Source organism: Capricornis sumatraensis, chromosome 23 (assembly GCF_032405125.1).
Source record: "Capricornis sumatraensis isolate serow.1 chromosome 23, serow.2, whole genome shotgun sequence".
NCBI classification, from domain to species: Eukaryota; Metazoa; Chordata; class Mammalia; order Artiodactyla; family Bovidae; genus Capricornis; species Capricornis sumatraensis.
The window spans coordinates 15,555,175-15,577,523 of NC_091091.1; the positions used below are offsets into that span (position 1 = coordinate 15,555,175).

Sequence of the window (22,349 nt, forward strand, 5' to 3'; positions counted from 1 at the left end):
GAATAGGCTATAATCTCATTATGGGGGAAAAAACCCTTTCTGCTCATAATTGCTTCTTCTAACCTGTGTTGTTTTCATAGTCAAGTAGGTTTTGACACCTTTATAAAGTTGGGTTACTCAAGTCACATGGAGTCACCCCTCAGAGACATTTGCTAATTAAAAAGCACAAAGGCAGGTCCTAAGTATTCTGTGTGGACCATGGTAAGAGGCGCAAAGACCCATTTGGAAGGGCTTCCTCCAGAAGTTGTTGTAAAACCATCAGAAAGACACCAGGCTTCTCTGAGAACCAATAATGAAGCAGGCCATGTGATTCCAAGACCCCAGGGGTTCTTAGCACAGAATGTTTAAGGCTGGAACTTTGTCCTCTGTGTAGAGTTGAGTCTGCACAGGTGGTCCTCTCCCACTTGGGACTGTAGAGAAGTGGGTGGAAGCTAAGAAGGTACACGTAAATAAAACAGACACACAAGGACATGCATTTGCCCGTTTACCTCATCAAAAAATGGATTGTTCCCTCGCTTGATTCTCGTTCGGTGTGTCTGGCCACAGACGTGGACTTTGACCACAGGCTTGATGTTGTTGCCACTTAACTGCCGGCCCTCGATCACTCGGACCCGGATCTGCAAGTACAGAAGGGGAGTCGTCACTGAACCTTTCCCACCATGACCTGTAAGAGAATCCACAGGTGTCACCTTGGCTCATTCACCCGTAAGGACCACTGAAACCAGGCCAGCGCAGCTTTGCAATGTACTGGTGCTCAAGGAGCGTCCACCTGCGCCCATTCTCATGATGGGAACTGGGATCAGGCTGCCAAAACCAAGAGCAGTCATGGGCTTGCAGTAGTCTAGAACTGGCCTGGGAAAGCGAAGGGCAGGGTGGAGGCTGCTGCCCAGAGTCAGCCTCCTACCTGGTCTTCCTGATCCCTGGGAAGGTACCAAGGTACTAACACCCTCCATGGCTATCTCCCAAGGAAGCAGCCAGAGCTGTGAGAAAACACAGTACCTGTGCTTCCACTGCTTGATTAGCTCTTGGGGCTCCCTGGCGGCTCAGATGGGAGAGAGTCTGCCTGCAGTGTGGGAGATCCAGGTTTGATCCCTGGGTTGGAAAGATCCCCTGGAGAAGGGAATGGCAACCCACTCCAGTATTCTTGCCTGGAGAACCCCACGAACAGAGAAGCCTGGTGGGCTACAGTCCATGGGGTCACAAAAAAGTCAGACATGACTAACTCTCTCACTTCCCACTACCAAAGGGAATGTTATTTCTCTGAAGAGCCTCATCCGGATTGACAACATTTACTGCTGCTTGCAGAAGAAAGATGGGGAGCTCTTCTCATTGACTTTATGCCCTTACATCCCTTTTACTGGTTAAGCCACTGCCCATAGGCAGAAGCTCTTCTAACACCACCACAGCTGCCAGAAGCTGGACAACACGGTGTTGGTACAACAGGGATGTGGGGCCCTGGGGCTGTTCCTACCTGGAAGTCCTGTGGCTTGTGAGACAGCATGCGTCGGCTGCTCTTCGCTTTCGTGAGCCTCCGGGCAAGGTGAGCTTCCGACACGGTCCCTCCTGGCCCCCTGGGCCCTGGGCCCCTGACCGGACTGTCCAACCTGTCCTCATCACCTCCATCTTCCTCCTCGTCTCCTAAAATACCAAAAAGGGATGCATTCAGAGACAGTCCTCATCCTGTATGAGTCTCAACATTCCAGAGAGTTTTCCCTGCTGCTGAGGGAGCAGGTGAGGGAGACGCTTCTTGGTGACAGTGACTTGGGACAAGCTGTGACTCAGATACAGATTCTTTAGGCAAATGTGTTCACGTGCACAACGGCATTCATTCAGGCTGTCTTCAAGGTGACTAGGAGAATGCCAGAGGCCACGGGGAGCGTGAGGAGAGGAGATGGTACGAATGGACCCAGCCAGACCATCACTCACTTCTGATCTGGGAACCAACTTGAGGTCAGGGGTCTGCCTGTGGTTAGGACGGTGATGTGTGGAAACACCAGGGAAATTGGAGACTTGCTGGGGAGACTTCCACTCCGCCCTTCCCACTGCAGGCCTTTTCTCTAGAACTTTCCTCGTGAGGTCTTGCACTGTCTCCTTTCTGCCTGAGTTTCCTGACCGTGAATGCCCTCTCCACCCTCATGGTAGATGAGAAACTGGCTCCAGCTTCCTGCCAAGCAGACTGAGGTGGTCATCATACTCTCACTCCACCCTCCCACCTGTCCCCTAACTTCCCTTCACATTCAGTGGGGAAAACACGGTTCGAGTGAACCCCCTCCCGTCCCTGAGACCCCACTTTCTTTTGATTCTTTGAGGACCCTCTAAATGGTGCCCCTTTCAAGTACCTCCAGTGGCTCCTTCCCCATAGGGACCTTCCCTCTGCCTTCAAATATGCACGGATCTTTCTCTCCTATAAATAACAAACATCAACTCTGTCTTCCATGTTTCCTCATTTTATTACTCACAAACTTTTTAAAACTCAATAACAAACCTCAGTTATTTTTTCCTTAATACACAGAAAGTTTAAACTCCTGGTAACCTATACAATATAAGACTAGAAGACCAACTAACTACCTTGTCTAAAAAATACCAGCATTTGTACTCCCTACCTTTGGATCCCGAACCTCCTCCTTTACTGATGATCCCATATGGAAATGCTAGGAGACAATTTCCATATGGAGTCATCTGCCAGTCACTCACATCATAGTATGAATTAGTTCCATCCAACTGCCCTGTAGCATGGCTCTTAAAGCTTGGGCCTTGGAGTCATGCTGTCTGTGTGGGAATTCCAGTTTTGAGCTATGTGACTCTGAGTAGTCTCTTAATCTGTTTCAGTTTCTTCGTTCATCAAAAGGGGGAACTAATGGTATTTACCACAAGGTTATTGTAAAGATTGCAAGGCCTTTAATACAGTGCCTGGCACAAAACAGCACCCAACAAATTAATCTTTTTTTTTTTCTTTAAACTTTTATTGAGAAGCCAGTTTTATTGGAGCACTTCCTAAAGAGCAGTAATGGGGTAGGGAAGGGAGGCAGTCAGTGAGCAGCACGGGGGACAGGGCACAGAGTGAGAAACGTTCAACCACAAGGAAGTAAAGGGTCTCCCCAGCGTTTCGCGCAGGAGGAGCATTCCTCCTCACCACCCCTCCATTCATGCTCGTCCCATCCGAGTCTGGCTCCTGTTCCACAAAGACCAACCGCGACCTCTCCTCGCTAAGCTCAGGACCCTTTCCCAAATGCTCGTGCTTTACGTTCCATGGCATTGGACACTGGGGATCACACAGACTTCTGTGAATTGAGAAGCTCTCCTCCTGGCACTTTCCCGGGTCTTCCGAGGCCCCCCTCTTTGTCTCCAATTCATCAAGCGTGCCTTCCCACTCTGTTCCTCTGCTCTCCGCTTCTTTGACCCACATTCTCTGGAGCCACACCTCAGTCTTCCAAGAAGTCACAAACTCACAGAATTTTGATAAGAACGGACCTTAAAGACCTTCAATCCAGGGACTTCCCTGGTGGTTCAGGAGCTAAGAATCTACCTGCCAATGCAGGGGACACGGGTTCAATCCCTGGTTCAGGAAGATTCCACATCCCATGGAGCAATTAAGAGCATATGCCGCAACTACTCAGCCTGTGCCCTAAAGCCTATACTCGGCAACAAGGGAAGTCACCGCAGCAAGAAGCCCATGTTCCACAACTTGAGTGGCCCCTGCTTGCTGCTGAAGGAGGAAACAGAACCAGGCTCTGTCTTGAAAGCAGGACTCCATCTTGGGCCGGACTGTGGACTTTGAGCTCTATGCTCGGTATCTATGGAAATGACATACCAACTGGAAAACCAGGCCCCTGGAAGGAAGAGCCCCAGAGCTCGTACCTAGACTCTCCATCCCTAAAAGAATACCCTAATTATCTGTGTAACCAAATAGAATCATACATTCTATTATGCTTATTGGGGTATGACCACAGGCCTATTGATAATTGTCCACTGTTAACTACCTGGGCTTAAGGCATATGAATCATGGGTTAACTTTGATTGTATCTTTCTTTTCCTTTGCTTAGACTAGTTTCAGGGCATCTGGGGAGGTGGGTCTGTAGAGTATATAAGGTTTTCACAAGAACTGGTCGGGGTCCTTGGCTAAGAGGAGACTCTGCCTTGGGCCCGCTGGTGTAATGAACTGCGCTCCACTGTCTGCACTGTCCTTCTGAGTGAGTTTGTTTCCCGAAATGCGTGGCTACAACACTGCAACTAGAGAAAGCTCACACAGCAACAAAGACCCAGTGCAGTCAAAAATAGCTATGTAAAAGAAACGAGAAAAAGCAAGAGCATAAAGATTTTTTTTTTAAGTTATTTTTTTTCCAAAAATAAAAGATCTACAATCCAACCTCTTGCTGGGTCCTCAACATCTTTGTCAGGACACCAGGAAACCCCAAAGAAGCCACAGGTGAAAGATGGCTACCTCTGCCCTCTACACAAGAATCTGGGCCTCTTCTTCCCTATTTTTTTTTTTTCCCCTAAAAAACATTTTATCTCTATAATTGCTAATTTTACTTACAATTTTTGGCAACATTAAAACAGTAAATTTTATCTGAAAGAACAAGCAAAACAGACAAGGAAACTCAAAGGGCAATAACAAAATAGTAATCTTAACAGATAATCAACATACTTGTAAACAAAACAAACTGACATTGCCTTAAAATAATACAGAGGTTATCAACAGAAAAACAGAACTCCTGAAAGAACTATCTTTCACCTGCAGATACAGAAACTGACTCTAGGTAACTCAGTTCTAAGAGAGAAGCAAAACCCTTGATGATTATCTCTTCCCAGCTTTTTGAAACACGGGCCTTGCTTTTTCCTCAAGCGAATTCCATTTCCTCCCAATCCAAAGAGTTTGCAACTGCAGTTCTCCTTCCTGGAATGCTCTTCCTCTAGGCCTGCAGGGCTTGCTACCTGCTTAATTGTTTGACATTTCCTTTGATCTATCCGGTGTCAGCACTGTTAATTCACACAATGAAATCTCCAACCCTCTTTTCTTCCTCCTTCTCCTTAAAGGCACTTTAAGTTTCCACACTATTCATCCCTCTCCAGTCTAAATTTCCTAGGTGTGGGACTTCCCTGGCAGTCTAGTGGTTAAGACTCTGTGCTCCCAATACAGGGTGCATGGGTTTGATCCCTGGTCAGGGAACTAAGATCTCGCAGTTTGCATAGCACTGCTGCTGCTGCTGCTGCTAAGTCACTTCAGTCGTGTCCGACTCTGCGCGACCCCATAGATGGCAGCCCACCAGGCTCCCCCATCCCTGGGATTCTCCAGGCAAGAATACTGGAGTGGGCTGCAATTTCCTTCTCCAGTGCAGGAAAGTGAAAAGTGAAAGTGAATTCGCTCAGTCGTGTCCGGCTCTTCGAGACCCCATGGACTACCCTACCAGGCTCCTCTGTCCATAGGGTTTCCCAGGCAAGAGTACTGGAATGGGTTGCCATTGCCTTCTCCATTGCATAGCACAGCCAAAAGAAATACAATAAAGTAAATTTCCTAGATTTTCTTCTTCCCTGTTCTTAAAGAAGCATCAAAAGAAGGGCTTGCCTGCTGCCTGGATCCAAGTTCTCAGGATGCCCTTCCTATTGTTCTCCACCAGGTGGGCTCCTCACCTCCTTCAAGTTCCAGATGAAATAGTCTTGGTCTGTCCCACCCATCCCCACCAGATGGAGAGAATCCCTTCTGTTAGCGCACATAGTTCTATCCTGTCCTCACCACATGATCTTGCATCTGTTGGACCGTGGGCCTCCTACCACCATCCACTCTTCAGAAGCAGGGGGCTTGCCCTTCTCTTCTTTGTACCTGCCCTGTGCTGGACACACTCCCTTCTTGTCCACAGCAGGGGCTTGATGAATGTGGAATGAGGACATCGTGACCTTTACTCCAGCTTTCTGGTATCGTTCTCCAGCAGTTTGGCAAAGTTCCCACTCAGAGCTCAGGCGAGAGCACGCTGTGGCTAGGGGTTGCCCCTCTCAAACCTGGCTCCAGCCTTAGGGAAGCCAGGAGGGTCAGGCTCCCCTTGTGCAAACCTGTTTCAGACTGGGCAAAGGCTGGGCCACATGGCTTTAAGTTTCCTCCATCTAAGATAAGGGCTTCCCCGGTGGCTTGGTGGTAAAGAATCCACCTGCCAATGCTGAAGACATGTGAAATGTGGGTTTAACCCCTGGGTTGTGAAGAACCCCTGAAGGAGGAAATGGCAACCTACTCCAGTATTCTTGCTGGGAAAAATCCCATGGACAGAGGGGCCTGGTGGGCTCTAGTCCATGGGGTCCCAAAGAGTCAGACAGGACTGTGCACACACACATCAACTAAGATGAATGTCCTTGGGCCATCCTGGGCCCAAAAAGGATTTCCTCCCTGCTGCGGACTGTTCCATTTGGGGTTGGTGGTTATTTACGGCAGTTGTTGCTGTTGTTCAGTCGCTCAGTCGTGTCCAACTCTTTGGGACCCCATGGACTGCAGCACGCCAGGTTTCCCTGTCCTTCACTATCTCCCAGAATTTGCTCAAACTCATGTCCACTGAGTTGATGATGCCATCCAACGTTCTTCTCCTGCCCCCTATCTTTCCCAGCATCAGAGTCTTTTCCAATGAGTTGGCTCTTCTCATCAGATGGCCAAAGTATTGGAGCTTTAGCTTCAGTCTGTCCAATGAATAGTCAGGGTTGATTTCTTTTAGGATTGACTGGTTTGATCTTGCAGTCCAAGAGATGCTCTAGACTCTTCTCCAGCACTACAGTTTGAAAGCATCAATTCTTCAGCGCTCAGCCTTCTTTATGGTCCAGCTCTTACATCTGCACATGACTACTGGAAAAACCGTAGTTTTGACTATATGAACTTTTGTAGGCAAAGTAATGTCTCTGCTTTTTAATATGCTGTCTAGGTTTGCCATAGCTTTTCTTCCAAAGAGCAAACGTCTTAATTTCATGGCTGTGGTCACTGTCCACAGTGATTTTGGAGCCCAAGAAAATAAAATCTGTCACTGTTTCCATTGTTTATGGCAGAAGAAGTGGTAAATCATAGCCCTTTGCAGTGGTGGGCTCTGAACAAGCCCTAATCACTAACCTCTTGATGGATGCTCCAGAAAGAGACTGCAGGAGACAAAGAGTCAGTTTATTCTGGAAACACCTTCTGCTAGTCAGACTTCAGGTTGAAAGGAAGGATCAGCGGGAAACTGCACCAGGTGATCCCTACCACCTGCATCTCTGAGTAGCAAAAGAAGGTTTATTTGGACAGGAAATCGCCCCTTTATGTGGGGGGGAAACTGCACAAGATTAAACAATGCTGACACCCTAAGTGTTCCACAAAGAAGGACCAGGGCCCTTAGGGCACTGCCAAACTTCACACAGCACAAGCTGTTTCATTACCCAGCCTGAGCCGCTGTGCTGGCGTGCCCTGTACTGAGACCCAGGCATATGCTGAAAAATGGCTTAGAGGATCTACAAAGTATGAGTGTTTCATAACCACAGGGAGCAGCAGTAAGTTAGGAACTGCTGACTGAATAGGAAGTTGCTGGTGGTAATGGATTCCTAGGGCTGTTGTAACCAAGTAGCACAAACTGAGTGGCTTAAAACAACCGAAATTTATTCTGAGAGACCCAAATCCCCAGGTTCCAAAACCAAGGTGTTGGCAGGGCCACGCTCCCTCAGAAGCCTCTAGAGAAAAGTCCTTCCCTGCCTCTTACTAGCGGGTGGCTCCTGGCCTGTCCCGTGGCTGCACCACTCCAGTCTCTGCCTCCTCCCCGATGTGTCCAGGGGCCCTCATCTTTTCTCACAGGATACCAGTCATTGACTTTAGGGTCCAGTCTATTTAAGGATGGCTTCATTTTAACAGACTACATTCTGGAAAGGCCCTGTTCCCCAGTAGTTCACATTCTGAGGCTCTGTGTAGACTGGAACTGGGGCGCGGGGGACACTGTTTGGCCCACTACACTGGCCATCCCTCAGATCTTTCCAGTTTGCTCCTTCTGGCACTCCAGTCCATAGTCGGCAGCCACACAGCTGCCACAGGCTATGGGTCACACCATGTGCCCTGCTCCCACTTCCTTCATGCCCTTGCTTTTCTCCCAGCCCCTTAGGTTATGGGATCTAACTCGGCAACCACACCTCTAGGTGCCCCTCAGTCCCTCCCTTGATCGTATTCACCTGGCTCATTTGACTCTACACTGACTACACTCATTCACAAAGATAACTGAACTTGGACACACACCTTACTGACTAACGCCAGTTTAATTTCATAATCTCAATCCTTCCGCGGACTCACAGGATCGACCAGGTATTGTCCCACGTTTCCAAGGCATCTACCTCCAAACTGTCCTAAATCTTGGTTTGAGATGGCCATTGATTGGTCAAGAAAGTCAAATCCCTCTACCCTTTCAAACTCCCACCTACTTTTACCTTGAAAGTGTCCAATGCTCTGTCCTCCTCACCATCAACTAATGACCTTACTTCTTATTTCACAGAGAAAGCAGGCAATCAGGGTGACCGGGACCATCCTGACCAGCAAGTACCTTTATCCAAACACTTCCCATGCCTCTCATCTTTTCCACCTATGCACTTATTGGGTCACCATCCCAGCTAATCTTCTTTCATTCCGTAATGGAGACTCCTTTCTATATGAATTTTTTTTTTTGGTCAATATTTACTATTTCCTGTTCCTAACCACAGCAACCTTGTTTTCCAGAGTCCTAGAATGTCAATCTCTGCCTGTGATATTAACTATGCTTCTCATGACAAGGTCTTGTTAAATGGTGGTACTGGTTAAGGCAGAATTATCCTGGGCAAAAGATCACTGCAAAATCAGAACCAAGAGTTGGTACGATACAATCAGTGAAAGTTTAAAAGTATGAAGCAGAACAGGAGAGACTAAATTTTTAAGCAGGAAAATATTCTGAAGATGAGATGCTGATTTATCTGGAAAGTTGAATAATAACTTTGCTGGGTATCTAACATGCTAGAATACATGTCTGCATTCAAGCATGAGCAATTCATTTCTCTCCACTCTGGTTTTTGGGGCAAATCACTATATAGGCCCTGAGAATCTTATGGAATAGTTCCAATACATTGACCAAAGCAAAGGTACCATAGAAAGGTCTGTAACTGAACAGCGATGCAAACATGGGCTTGCAGGCAAAGTCTGGCAGCATCCACCTGTGATCGATGGATGCTGTGTGCCCATCTAGGAAATGCTGCCCAAGAGCTCTGAGTCCAGACAAGATAACATTAACCAGATTAAAATGCTCAACTCTAGGGCTTCTCAACGTGAGCTCCAAAACTGGCCTTCAGGGGCTTTCCTGGGGATCCAGTGGCTAAGACTCCATACCCCCAATGCAGGGGGCCTGGATCCAATCTCAGGTCAGAGAACTAGATCTCACATGCTGCAACTAAGAGTTCATAGGCCGCAACTAAAGATCCTGCAAGCCACAAGGAAGACTGACGATCCAGAGGGACACAACTAAGACATGGTGCAGCCAAATACATTACTGAAATGAACAATATTTAAAAAACAAAAGCAACATCAGCCTTCATCAGGATCTCCTGGAAGTTCCTGTTAACCATACAGACTGGGGGGATTGCACTTCAGATCAACTAAACTGGAGTCTCTGAAGCTAGGTCCTGGAAATCTGTACATTTAAAGATTTCCCCTGATGATTTTACTGTGTCTAAAATTTAAGAACCATCTGTTTATTATGATCAGTTTGACTTTCCTAAATATCCTCAGTGGGAGAAATAGTCTAATACAATCAATTTGCTGGACAAAGCCAATTAGAGACCCAATCATGGAAAGAGTGCCTACAATTGACGTTCTAACACATTGGTCGTGTTTCAGGGCAGCTCTGAACAACAGTCCCTTGTCCAGAAAGTTTTCCATGGATCCTCAAGGTCTATTCATCCTCAGTCTGGGGGCTTCCCTGGTGGCTCAGTGGTAAAGAATCCGCCGGCCAATGTGAAGTGGTAAAGAATTCACCTCCCCGGTCCAGGAAGATCCCACATGCCATGGAACAACTAAGACCGTGTGCCACACCTATTAAGCCTGAGCTCTAGAGAGCCTGGGAGTTGCAACCACTGAGCCCACTTGCCCCAGAGCCTGTGCTCCGCAGCAAGGGAAGCCACTGCAATGAGAAGCCTGCACACCAAAACTAGAAAGTAGCCCCCACTTGCCACAACTAGAGAAAAACCCACGCAGCAACAAAGACCCAGCAGAGCCAAAAATTGTTTTTTAATTTAAAATAAATATTCCATTAAAATAAAAAAGATCCTCAGTCTGGGACTCCTAGACCTCAGGAACATGCTTCCCTTTTATTACTCTCTGAATGTATCAGTCACTTTGGCCTATACTCTGATGTTCACCAAAATGCCCTTCTTGAACAAAAATTTAAACCATATATATTACTCATCCACCATTCACTCATTCATTCATTCACCCAAACAACTGAGCATTTATTGAACATTTATGGTTTTCCAAGTGCTGTACTAAGTAATAAAGATACACAGTTGAAATATAGCCAAAAAAGTATTTTCTCTAAGAAATTGTTTCCCATGTAATAATTAGCTTAGTCTTCACTTGAGGAATTTATTATATTTAGCTCTGATCTACAATTATATCTTACCTTTGTACTGAAACACAAGCTCCTTGGTGGCAAATAATACCTTTCTCTCTTCTGTATGCTCCACAGACAGGTATCAGTAAATGTTTTCTGAACTGGACTAAATTTAATTTCAAGCAAAATACTTTGGCATCTGTGGAATGAAATGAATTTGAAGCAGCCAAGTCTAGCTTCTTCTTTTTTTTTTTTTTGCATTGCTAGCACTGAAGGCTGTACACTTTTAATAGACTGTTCTTCAAAAATGGATGTGAGATTTTAAAAATAGTTTATTCTGGCCATGGGAATGTAGGCTCCAGTCAAACTAAATGACATCTGGCAAACCAAGTCAGCAAAATAACAAATTTTCAGAAGGTCAAGCCTGTGGTCAAGCCTGTGGTCTGAGTCAGCCCACCTCTCTGTCATAGGAACAGTCTCGAGAGGCATGCAAAGAAAAGTGGACTTTTTGACACCATACAGGTTCAGTTAAGCCACCAAGGCCCCAGGGTATGCAGCCTTTGTCATTTTGACACTAAGAGCTTAAGAAAGCCTTCCTTAAAAATGAACCTCTTAAAGAATTCCCTGATTGTCCCAAGTTCTGGCTCACTTCCTATCTCTATCCAGCAGTATCAGATATTAAAAAGAATTTATGAAGCAGATCTTGGCCACCAGCCACAGAACCTGCTAGGAGTCAGCTTCCTCAGAGGATGGGAGACTCAGTCCATTAGCATTTTTGGAGCTCAGTGCTGCCCAGACAACCCATGAGGAAAAGGAGCCTCGGGCAAAGGGAGTCTGGATCCAAGGGTTTTCTCCCCAGTGAGTTTAAAAGTTCAATAGTTGGTGCTTTTCTCATTGCTAAGGAAGCAGCCTTTGCTCCAGGGAAATGGCATGTTTTCTGAGCTTGGGCTCACAAGGGTCTGTCTCAGGAGATGGGACCTCTGCCTATACTCCCAACAGCTTGGTAAACTGCTTATTCTCAAAATCTTCCTGGTCCACTAAGACACAATCCGGTTTTTTCCCCCAGATATTTAACAAGAAAGCACTTAGTCATCTCAGTGTGACTCAGATCATTCTTTTCTAATAGCTCTGCTTTTTAGAAGAAACAATTTGAATGTTCATAAAGACTGAGCTCATGACTACAAGTCATCCAGAATTATTTTTCATAATAATAAAAATAAAGACCACATTCATGTAGGACTTACTCTATGACAGGCACTGGGCTGAGTGCTTTCTATGCATTATCTCATTTAATCTTTGCAGTCACATCATGATATACTACTATGTTCCTCACCTTACAGTAAAAGAAAACAGAGATTCAGAAAGGCTAATGACTTAACCAAGGTCACATGGCTAATTAACAACGGACACAGAATCCAACCTAGGCCAGTCTGACTCCGAAACCCTTGGTGTTATCCACAATGTTATATCTTCAGGAAAAGTCTTGTCTCCAAACCTGGCTGAAAGTTCCTGGAGAGCAGAAGCTGTATCTTGAAGAATTTACCACCCTCAGCACTGCATCACTGTGCAATAAATCAGAATACCCAACAACCAATTTCTTTACTCCATAAATATTCAATACTAAGAATCTGTGTGGTGCTCAGTTCAGTTAAGTCGCTCAATCGTGTCTGACTCTTTGCGACCCCATGAATCGCAGCATGCCAGGCCTCCCTGTCCATCACCATCTCCCGGAGTTCACTCAGACTCACGCCCATCAAGTCCGTGATGCCATCCAGCCATCTCATCCTCTGTTGTCCCCTTGTCCTCCTGCCCCCAATCCCTCCCAACATCAGAGTCTTTTCCAATGAGTCAACTCTTCACATGAGGTGGCCAAAGTACTGGAGTTTCAGCTTTAGCATCATTCCCTCCAAAGAAATCCCAGGGCTGATCTTCAGAATGGTGCTAGTCCACTGTAAACTATAAGTGTATGCTTTCTACTTGAATGAACCTCAGAGCTATTTTTTTCTCCCTCTAAAGGCCCAGCTGAAAGGGTATCACAAAAGGGCCCATTATCGTGGCTCTTGAAATGGAATAAAGACAATGAAATTGCCTTTTATCTACCAGTATATAGGGGCTTCCCTGGTGGCTCAGACAGTGAAGAATCTACCTGCAATGAGGGAGACCCAGGTTCAATCCCTGGGTCGGGAAGATCTGGAGAAGGGAGTGGCTTCACTCCATTATTACGGCTCCACTAAATACTGGCTTTGCTCCAGCATTCTTGCCTGGAGAATTCCATGGATAGGGGAGTCTCCAGAGTCGGACAGGACTGAGCCACTTTCACTATACAGGGCTGAATAGTGTCCTCTCAAAAGTCATGCCCATCTGTAACCTCAGAATGTGACCTTGTTTGGAATAGGGGCTTGGAGGCGTAATCAAGTTAACTGGAGATCACACTGGATTAGGGTGGACTGAATCCAATGCCTGGCGTCCAAATAAGATGAGAAATTTGGACACGGACACACAGAGAGCACCACGTGAGACTGAGACACCAGGGAGAACATGATGTGATGATAGGTGGGGACTGGAGTGATGCGTCTACAAGCCACGGGACACCAAGAGCTGGCAGCAACCACCAGAAGCTGGGACAGAAACACGGAACAGAGTCCTTAGAGGGAACCCACCATTGGACGCTTTGATTCCAGCCATCTAAGCTCCAGAACTAGAGAGGACACATTTCCATTGGTCGAGCCACCAGTTTGTGGTACCTTATTACAGCAGCCTTAGGAAACTAAGAAACAGGAAACAGGAAGTGGCTTAGGGAAAATATCACGGTAAGAAAAGGCACCCTGGTTCTCCCAATTCAGTGGCTCCAGCAGACAGCCCACCAGTTGGCGGTGCCTTTTTTGGGCCAAAAAGTACCCACTGTCCTTCCCAGGCCAGAGCAAATGCTGATGACTGCAGGCATCGGTGGAGGCGGCGGGAAGGAAATGGGTTGGACCACTCGGGCCATCCCCTCATGGAGCGCCGCTCGGGACCCCACTCTTTCCTCCGTGGTGCATCTGTCATCACTGCTGTGACAGCATAGGGAGGCACAGATGTTCCCGAGCCATTGCCAGGCCCGTGTGAGGCCGAGAGAGTTAGAGGACCAAGCAGCTTGCCCGAGGTGCCACCGGCAAGAGGGTGAGTGCGTTGCTGATGTGTTGGCATCCTTCTAAGAGGTAAGGGGCTATGTCAGTCATAACTATCTCTGAGGAGGAAGGAGCCAGGTAACTAACGCTGAACACACAACTGCCGGGTCAATAAATAGGTCCAAACCATAACAGCGAGCCATCTGCAGGGTGGGTACGTGGGGGCAATGGCTGGGATGAGGCTGAGGCAGACAGAAAGTCACACAGGAAGGGGACAGACGCTACGAGGCAGGAAAGGAGGTGCTGCTGCCGAGAAAACCCCTCAGGTGGTCAAAGCGCTGAGTTCTGAGACATGCAGAGAAGAAAGGTCCTGAGAGCCAAGACTGGCAGGAACCAGGGTTTTGGCGCCCCTCCAGGAAGGAGAATGTCCAGGTGGCAGTGAGTGTGGCGGGGTGAGTGGGCCCTCCCTTCCTGGGGTGCACGGCAAGGCTGGGGAGACGGGGGCGTCTGGTGACACACCTTCGGGCAGAAGAAGGCAGAGAGAGACGTGAAGCATCATGTCACCCTGCAAAGACATCAGGAGGAGGTCGGACTCCGCTGTGTGAAAGGCCTGACTGTCTTATAGATGTCCATCCGCCTGCAGCTCCAAATTTACCCTGAGGCCCAAACCCATCCAGAGCAGCACCCTGAATGACCCACAACCCACGTCCAAGAACAAGGAGCACAAGGTGGGTTGTGCAGCCAGAAGCACTTGGTTAAAGGAGAGAGGGGCTATTGGGAGGTGGGAAGGGGTTGTGGCCAAGGGGGAGAGAGGGGTTCCAACCCGTGAGACAGGCGACTGAGAGCACAGCCTGGTGATGGCACATTTAGGAGGTGCAGACATGTGGAGAGACCACTCCAGAGACTCACAACCAGCTGACATCGTCCAGGGTGCAAGCTACAAACCCTAAGCAAAGCCTTGCCTGGGACCTCCTGCTGGAGTCCGTGTGCTGGATGGTCTTGTGAGGCTGCTTGGTCAGGTACCCAGGCAGGAACCTAGGAGGCTTTCCAGAATAGACCCCCACTCATGTCCTGCCTTTTGTCTGTATAACAGCTTTAGTTAAAGAATAAATTTCATCAGAGAAGTGAGAACATGCAGAAAGAAAGAACAGTAAAGCCAGACAAAATAATAATACTTCAGCTATGAAGCAAAGTCAAAGACCTTTAGTTCTTCAAGGACTATATAGATAATATTCTGAGCCACGTCCTTTGAGCTGTTTTGCAGATACTGGAACCCCAACCCGGAGGAAGAAGTTCACTGGAAGCTGCCCACAAGCACATAGACCCCAGACTGGTTGGAACCAGAAGGCTGACTCCCAATTACCTCACCACCAACCAATCAGAAGAATGTCCACGAGCTGATCACACCCCGCTCCTTGAACACTGTGAGACTCCTCACTACCTCCTCCAGGGTGAAACACACAGTCTTGAAGCATTAGCCAGCTGTGGCCCTTTTGCCTGGCAAAACAATAAAGCTATTTCTTTCTACTTATCTAAAACTCTTTAACCTGGCAGCCATGTACAGAGGCTGCATTTCAGGAACAGCAAGGAACTGTCTTACTGTCCCTTCTCCTTTAAAGGGTATTTGGTAGACTCTTGTAATGTCCCAATTCAGGGCAGTTCTACCTGCCTCCTGGGGCCCTGTCTAGGCAGGCAGGGAGTTTTAGAGAGTCTGAAAGTGAATAGTGAAAGTGTTAGTTGCTCAGCCATGTCCAGCTCTTTGCGACTCCATGGAGAGTAGCCCACCAGGCTCCTCTATCTATGGAATTCTCCAGGCAAGAATACTGGATTGGGTAGTAATTCCCTTCTCCAGGGGATCTTCCCAACCCAGAGATCGAACCTGGGTCTCCTGCATTGCAGGCAGATTCTTTAATGACTGAACCACCAGGGAAACCCAGAGAGAGTCTGGTGACAAGGACAGCTTTCCTGACGAGTCCTTGTGTCCCCTTAGTAGATTCCCCTACTAAAGGCATAGGCTGGGCCTTCAGGAGAGTCAGCTTACCTCCCGTGCCTGGCATGCTGGTCCCACCGGGGTCATTTGGATGTGGAGCTGAAGGTGGATGATAGCCAATCACCAGGTCAATTGTTGCCTGGGTAGAAAAATTCATTGCAGATAGAATCAGTGCAGGGCATCAAAATGCTTCAGACACAACACAAATCAATTCGGCAGCAGTAAAAGTTTTCAAAGGGGTGAGCAGGGGGATGGGAAAGTGAGAAGAGAGAGAGAAGGGTGACACACCCTCCGTGTCTTCCCAAACGCGAGCCCAGGTGAACTGGGAACACCTGTAAAAGCAGGTACCCGGTACAGGTTGCCAAGTGTATTATTGCTAAGGGGCAGCCTCATAAACCGGAGGAAAGTTGTGACAAGCAAGCATGAACTTGTCATGACCCTCCTTCCTAGGCTGCAGATGGCCTCCAATCACAGAATTACAGTCCCAGAGGCTCATTCTAAGTGATTAAGGTTTTTGTTCGCTCACTGACATCTTTGTTAATTGCTAAAATTTATTTTTACACTTCTCTCCAAAAAGATTTTTATGTGGCTAATGAAAAGTTATAGAATAACGTGATTCATAAAATGGGGTTCAAAAAAGGGAAACAAGTCTGATGAAAGAGGAAACAAATATGCAAAATATAAAGCTGAACGTAAGTACCACTCCTCTTGCATTAAATATGACCCCAAGTTGGCTAGAAGCCAAGGCAAGTAGAGGAACAGAAAATATTACATAAACTTTTGTTATCAGAAAGGAAGAAACATACTAAACTCATTATAGGAAATAAAATTATTTCCATTTTAAAAATCTGAGTTAAATTTCTCATGTGGATCATTATTTTAGTGCAGAGTTTCCTATACTTTTCTATTTAGTGAACTGATAAAATTTCAAAAGAGTTTGCTAGTGGGACTCAACATGGGGTCACTAATTTTGTCAAATGCAGGCCCACAACTACAATCTACTGTTATAAGTATTTCACAAAATAAAGGATCTCAACAGCAAAAGCGAGGAAGGATAAATCTCAGAATAAAAGATGTCCTTTGAAAATAAGAGTGGGGCACACTCACACTCTACCCAGGTTATCAGATAAAATATAGGGCATAAAATTGGGGACATACCTATCATACAAAATGACTCATTGTTTATCTGAAATTCAAATTTAAATGGGCATCTCCCACGCTTTCATTTGCTGTTACTTCTGCTACACCTGGTAAACTCTAACACACACACACATTATGTATTGCCCTGTTTTTTCCCACCTGTCTAGTCATCAGTGAATATTCCCACATGGATCAGCACATTCTTTGCCAACTTAGGAACTATAACCGGGGAGATACTGAACAGGAAAGTAAATGATGTCTCTGACAGCAGTTTCTTGGCAAATACAGAATTGGAAGAATGGTGTCTCATGGCTACAAGTGAACAATAGGAACACTGAATGCAATTAGGGGCTCAACGGCCAAACTTAATCCAAGAATTCAACTTTCAAACCCTAGAAGAGTCCTTGAATGGCTTGACCATCAATGGTCAAGAGGCCATCAATGGTTTCCTGATAACTTCAGGATTCTCAGAGGTACTGAAGGCCCCCTAATGGGGGTGAGAAGATACCAGGGGGCCAGGACCTTACACTTCCTTACTCCATTCAATCACCACAGTTCTGCCATTTCAGGGTTCTACATACACTTTCCTTCCCTGATATAAAGAGAAGGAAAACACCCAGAAACATCAATGCCTTGTAACATCTTCCCTTAGTATCATTTCTCTCAGTCAGGTTTTGGGTAGATAGAGGAGAGCTGATATTCTGAATTTACATTTTATGATTAGAATGCTAATTGAAAGCAATCCTATACGTTTTGGAGGCAAGACGAGCAAAACTGACATTCCTAATGGGCATTAATGTATTCTTGCCTACAGGGAGGGCCTCTTATACTTTAAACTTTCTCCCATTTGCCCAGGCTCCCACGCTAAATAAACCGTTCGGAAAATGAAGGCATCAGAGGTTAACAAGGCAAGCTTTATGAGTGCTTGTTAGCAATCTTAAGAAATCTGAGGGGATTTAGCTGGTGGTTCAGTGGTAAAGAATCCACCTGCCAATGCAGGAGACATGAGTTTGATCCCTGGTCCAGGAAGACCCCACGTGCTGCAAAGCAACTAAACCCACGAGCCACAGCTACTACGCCTGTGCTTTAGAGTCTGAGAAACACAACTACCGAGCCCATGTGCTGTGACTACTGAAGCCTGTGCACCCTAGAGCCTGTGCTCAGCAAGAAGAGAAGCTACCACAATGAGAAGTCCATGTGCCACAACGACAGAATAGCCTGCATAGCAGAAAAGATACAGCACAACCAAAAAACAAATAAATTTTTTTTTAAAATCTGACAGTTGTGATACTCGAGTCAAATTTTTTTATAGCATATTTCAGAAAGTCTCTCTCTCTCTTCTGGTCTCATATCAGACAATATCAGTGTATACTGATTTAGAGAGGCTGTGATCAGAAAACATTCAGCTGCCAACATAATTATAAAGATCATGATATGAACATATTGATATTCTGGTGTAATATTAATGAATTATCTTCTATAGAACGTTTCAAAGTGCGTCTGACACATGAGCTACACTCACCATGAAAACGTTAACACCTCAGTGAATACGCACAGAGCTGTACCAAGCGAGGGTCCCCCTCAAGCTATAGCATTCTGCCACAGTAAATTAAGTTTATCTAACCTGCAGTATTGTCAGTAAGAGTACAGGATGAGGCCATATCATTTGCAAATACACCTATTTATCTCAAAAACAATAGGTTTGTGTATGTGTGTTTGTGTGTGTAGTGAGCTAATTATAATGTCACTCTTAATGAATCTTTGTGCTTAACCATATCACTTCAAAGCCATCCGACAAGAGGGAAATCCTCACCCCAGTCTCTTGTCCCCTTTCGTTTAGCAGGGAGATCAGTTTGTAGGGCAGTGATCTGCTCTGGTCGCCCATCAGGTCCTTCAGGGCTATGGTGGCCATGCCAATTAACCTGGAGGGGAAAAGAGAAAGCACTCAGTAAACTACATAAGAGGCACATTTCCATTTACTCATTGGACCTCCCACTTCTCTTACTGTTCATATGTTATCATTAAAAATCACTCATAATGAAATGTGGGCCATTTTGTGCTCTCCTTAGCAGGATCTTTTGACAGCAATCACATATTAGCCATCACTTCTCCATAACAAGTAGTCATTTCAAGAGTCACACTATGATGCCTGTGAAATTTCAAGTCACAAATGAAATCAGTGGGTGAGAGACAAAGCCCTGAAAATCCAGGGAGAGAGAAAAATAGGACAAAATTTAGGCATTCTTCTGCAATGGAAATTTAAAACATTGCCTACTCGAGGATGGGACGATATGAGAGAATAGCATTAAACCATGTATATTTCCATACGTAAAATAGATGACCAGTGCAAGTTTGATGCATGAAGCACTCAAAGCTGGTGCTCTGGGACAACCCAGAGGAATGGGGTGGGGAGGGAGGTGAGTGGAGGTTTCAGGATGGGGGGACACCTGTACACCCGTGGCTGACTCATGTTGATGTATGGAGAAAATCACCACAATATTGTAAAGTAATTAGCCTCTAATTAAAATAAATAATTTAGAACAAAAAACAAAACAAAAAACTGCCCACTGTAAAAAAACATCCTAAGTTGACCTTCTTGAAGTGTAAATATGTTGCTAGCTTACTGACAGGGGAGCTTGTTAACCAAATGCTATGGAGCATCATTCAAAAGTTGGATGTATGTACCTATCTCTCTTCCAAGACCCCAAGGGATTATATTCAGCCTCTACCACTTAGCCATCCACCTCTTGTGTTTTTTGTTATATTCATTCATTAGTTTTATTCATTCATTAGTGATAATATACAGTATTTGCCTTTTTCTGTCTGACTTTTTTCACTCACTAAGCATAATACCCTCTAGGTCTGTCCATGTTGTGGAAATGACAAAATTTCATTCTCTTTCATGGTTAACATTCCATTGAGAGAGACTCTGTGTGTGTGTGTGTGTGTGTGTGTGTGTGTGTGTGTGTGTGTGCGCCACGTCTTTTTTAGTCATTCATCGGCTGATGAACACTTAGGGTTGCTTCCATATCTTGGCTATTGTAAATAATACTGCTACAAACATGGGGTACAGATATCTCATTGAGTTAGAGTTTTTGTTTTCGTTTTTTGGGATATATATCCAAGGAGACTTGCTGGATCCTATGGTAGCTCTATTTCTAGTTTTTCTGAGGAACCTCCATGCTGTTCTCCATAGAGGCTGCACCAATTTACAATTATAACAACGTACTGGGCTTCCCTCTCTCCAGATCCCTGCCAACATTTGTTACCTGCCGTCTTTCTGATGACGGCCAGGCTGACAGGTGTTGAGTGATATCTCACTGTGGTTCTGACCATTTGCCTCAGTGCACACAACATACTGGTGCAGAAGCACACCTGTGGTCCTCCTCACCAGAGTAAAGCTCCGGGAAGTGTTTCCTGTTGTTCATTACTCTAACCCCAGAGACTGGGACATAGTTTTTTTTTAATTAATAGATATTTAATAGATATTTACTGAATGAAGGAAAGAAACATATTTTTGTAGTTAGGACACATGATCAAAAAAAAATTTTAGAGAACACACATCCCTCAGGGAGTTAGTCAATACAAAAGTGTAACCTGTGGAATACAGTCTGTAAATTGGGGGTTATAAAGTATTACATGATATGAGAGTAGGTGAATTGAAGGAGTTCCTTTTGTGAGTTAGTCCCTCAATCGAGTTCAACTCTTTGCAACCTCATGGACTATATAGTCCATAGAATTCTCCAGGCCAGAATACTGGAGTGGGTAGCCTTTCCCTTCTCCAGAGGATCTTCCCTACCCAGGGATCAAACCCAGGTCTCCCACATTGCAGGCGGATTCTTTACCAGCTGAACCACAAGGGAAGCCCAAGAATACTGGAGTGGGTAGCCTATCCCTTCTCTAGCGGATCTTCCCGACCCAGGAAGGTCTCTCGCATTGCAGGTGGATTCTTTACCAACTGAGCTATCAGGGAAGCCCTTTTGTGAAATGTAATCAAAAAGCAAAGAGAGTCAAGGGGTATGCTCTCAGTATAGATACTGAAAAAGGAAAATAGACATGGTAAGAATTTTTAAATGTTATTTACTTATATCTTGTCTATATTTGCAGTGACTTATACCAACCAATAGCAGACATGATAGCATGGAATAACATTAGAATAAATGAGAAAGCTGAACATCAAGTCTTCAAAACGACAGAAGAAATTCCTTATATCAAAAAACCCATTGTGAAGAAACTCTAGTTGAGAATTAAAAACAGCTTTGGCCTTTCAGGCAAAAACAAATTCAAGAATGTTCCCCCTGTGGAGAAATATTCATTGTATTGAAAAATGTAGAACATTTTCTTTTAAAAATCAGTAAGTGAAAATTGATGTCAACATAGAGACATTATTTTTAAACTGACATATATCTGTATTCTCCTCCCCGACTCAGACCTCAGAAATTGGACCAGACTGTAGATCCGGGTTCTGTCATCCAAGCACATATGTCCAGTGACTTGGAATAAGTGACTTCACTTTCTGTGCATAGGTATATTGTGCTTTGCTTAGTCACTCGGTCGTGTCCTATTCTTTGTGACCCCATGGACTGTAGCCCACCTGGCTCCTCTGTGCATGGGATTCTCCAGGCAAGAATACTTGAGTGGGTTGCCATGCCCTCCTCATAGATACACTGCACAAGACCAAAGATTGCGATGGCGCCCTGTATCACATAATTTACTCAACAATGTGAACCATTTGCACATGGTTTCTTGGAAGAGTGCGCCAACTTGGACCAAATACACACACAACATTAAATCAACTGTGATGGGTTCTCATATCTTCTAATATCACAAGTAGAGTCAGTTAATGACAATGGGAAAGAAAAATTTTGCTTCCAGAGGATTAAGAGTGAACTTTCCAGCCCTTTTAGGTCAATATAGAAATTAGTTCTCTCTGTTAATGTTGAGAATGATGGGACCTTTACAGAGTAATTTTTCAGATAAGTATGTTCATTCAATATGTTAGTTTGCTTTTTTATTTTAACATGAGTATGTTTTCTTCTCACTTGGGTTTTTATTTTCCTGATATATTGAGGACAAGGGGCTGTCCAGGACTCCATTTCCACCTAATGAAACAGGGAATCATTACACAAAGTGAGAGCGCTTAAAAATCTCTTCCATGTCTCTCTCAGCCCCACAAGGTGTGAGTTTTCATGAACTTCTCTCCATATTTTAAGACAGTAGGCCAAGGGGTTGGCCAACTTGTTTTGTTTTTTAAAACAAGAAAAAAAAATTGAAAACTTTCTTCAAACATACAAGACAGACAGATGGCCAACACGTGAAAAAAATGCTCAACATTAATTATTAGAGAAATGAAAATTAAAATGACAGTGAGGTGTCACCTCACAATGGTCAGAATGGCCATCACCAAAAAATCTAAAAATAATAAAAGTTGGAGAGGATGTGGAGAAAAGGGAACCCTCTTGCACTATTCGTGGGAATGTAAATTGATATAGCCACTATGGAAAGCAGTATAGATATTCCTTTAAAAACTAGGAATAAAACTACCATATGACCCAG

The 22,349-nt window shown here is 45.3% G+C and overlaps 1 protein-coding gene across 2 annotated transcripts in view; it reads right to left on the bottom strand.

Annotated features, from left to right (window-relative positions):
* The window catches only part of MYOF (myoferlin), a 175,426-nt gene that overhangs the window by 104,788 nt on the left and 48,289 nt on the right, over window positions 1–22,349 (bottom strand). For both annotated transcript variants that reach the window (XM_068961267.1, XM_068961266.1), the window contains exons 4-7: window positions 18,607–18,715; window positions 15,705–15,792; window positions 1,472–1,638; window positions 489–617 (exon numbers count right to left, since the gene is read on the bottom strand). In XM_068961267.1, the coding sequence (XP_068817368.1) occupies window positions 489–617; window positions 1,472–1,638; window positions 15,705–15,792; window positions 18,607–18,715 (493 nt within the window). The remainder of the gene's footprint in view (window positions 1–488; window positions 618–1,471; window positions 1,639–15,704; window positions 15,793–18,606; window positions 18,716–22,349) is intronic.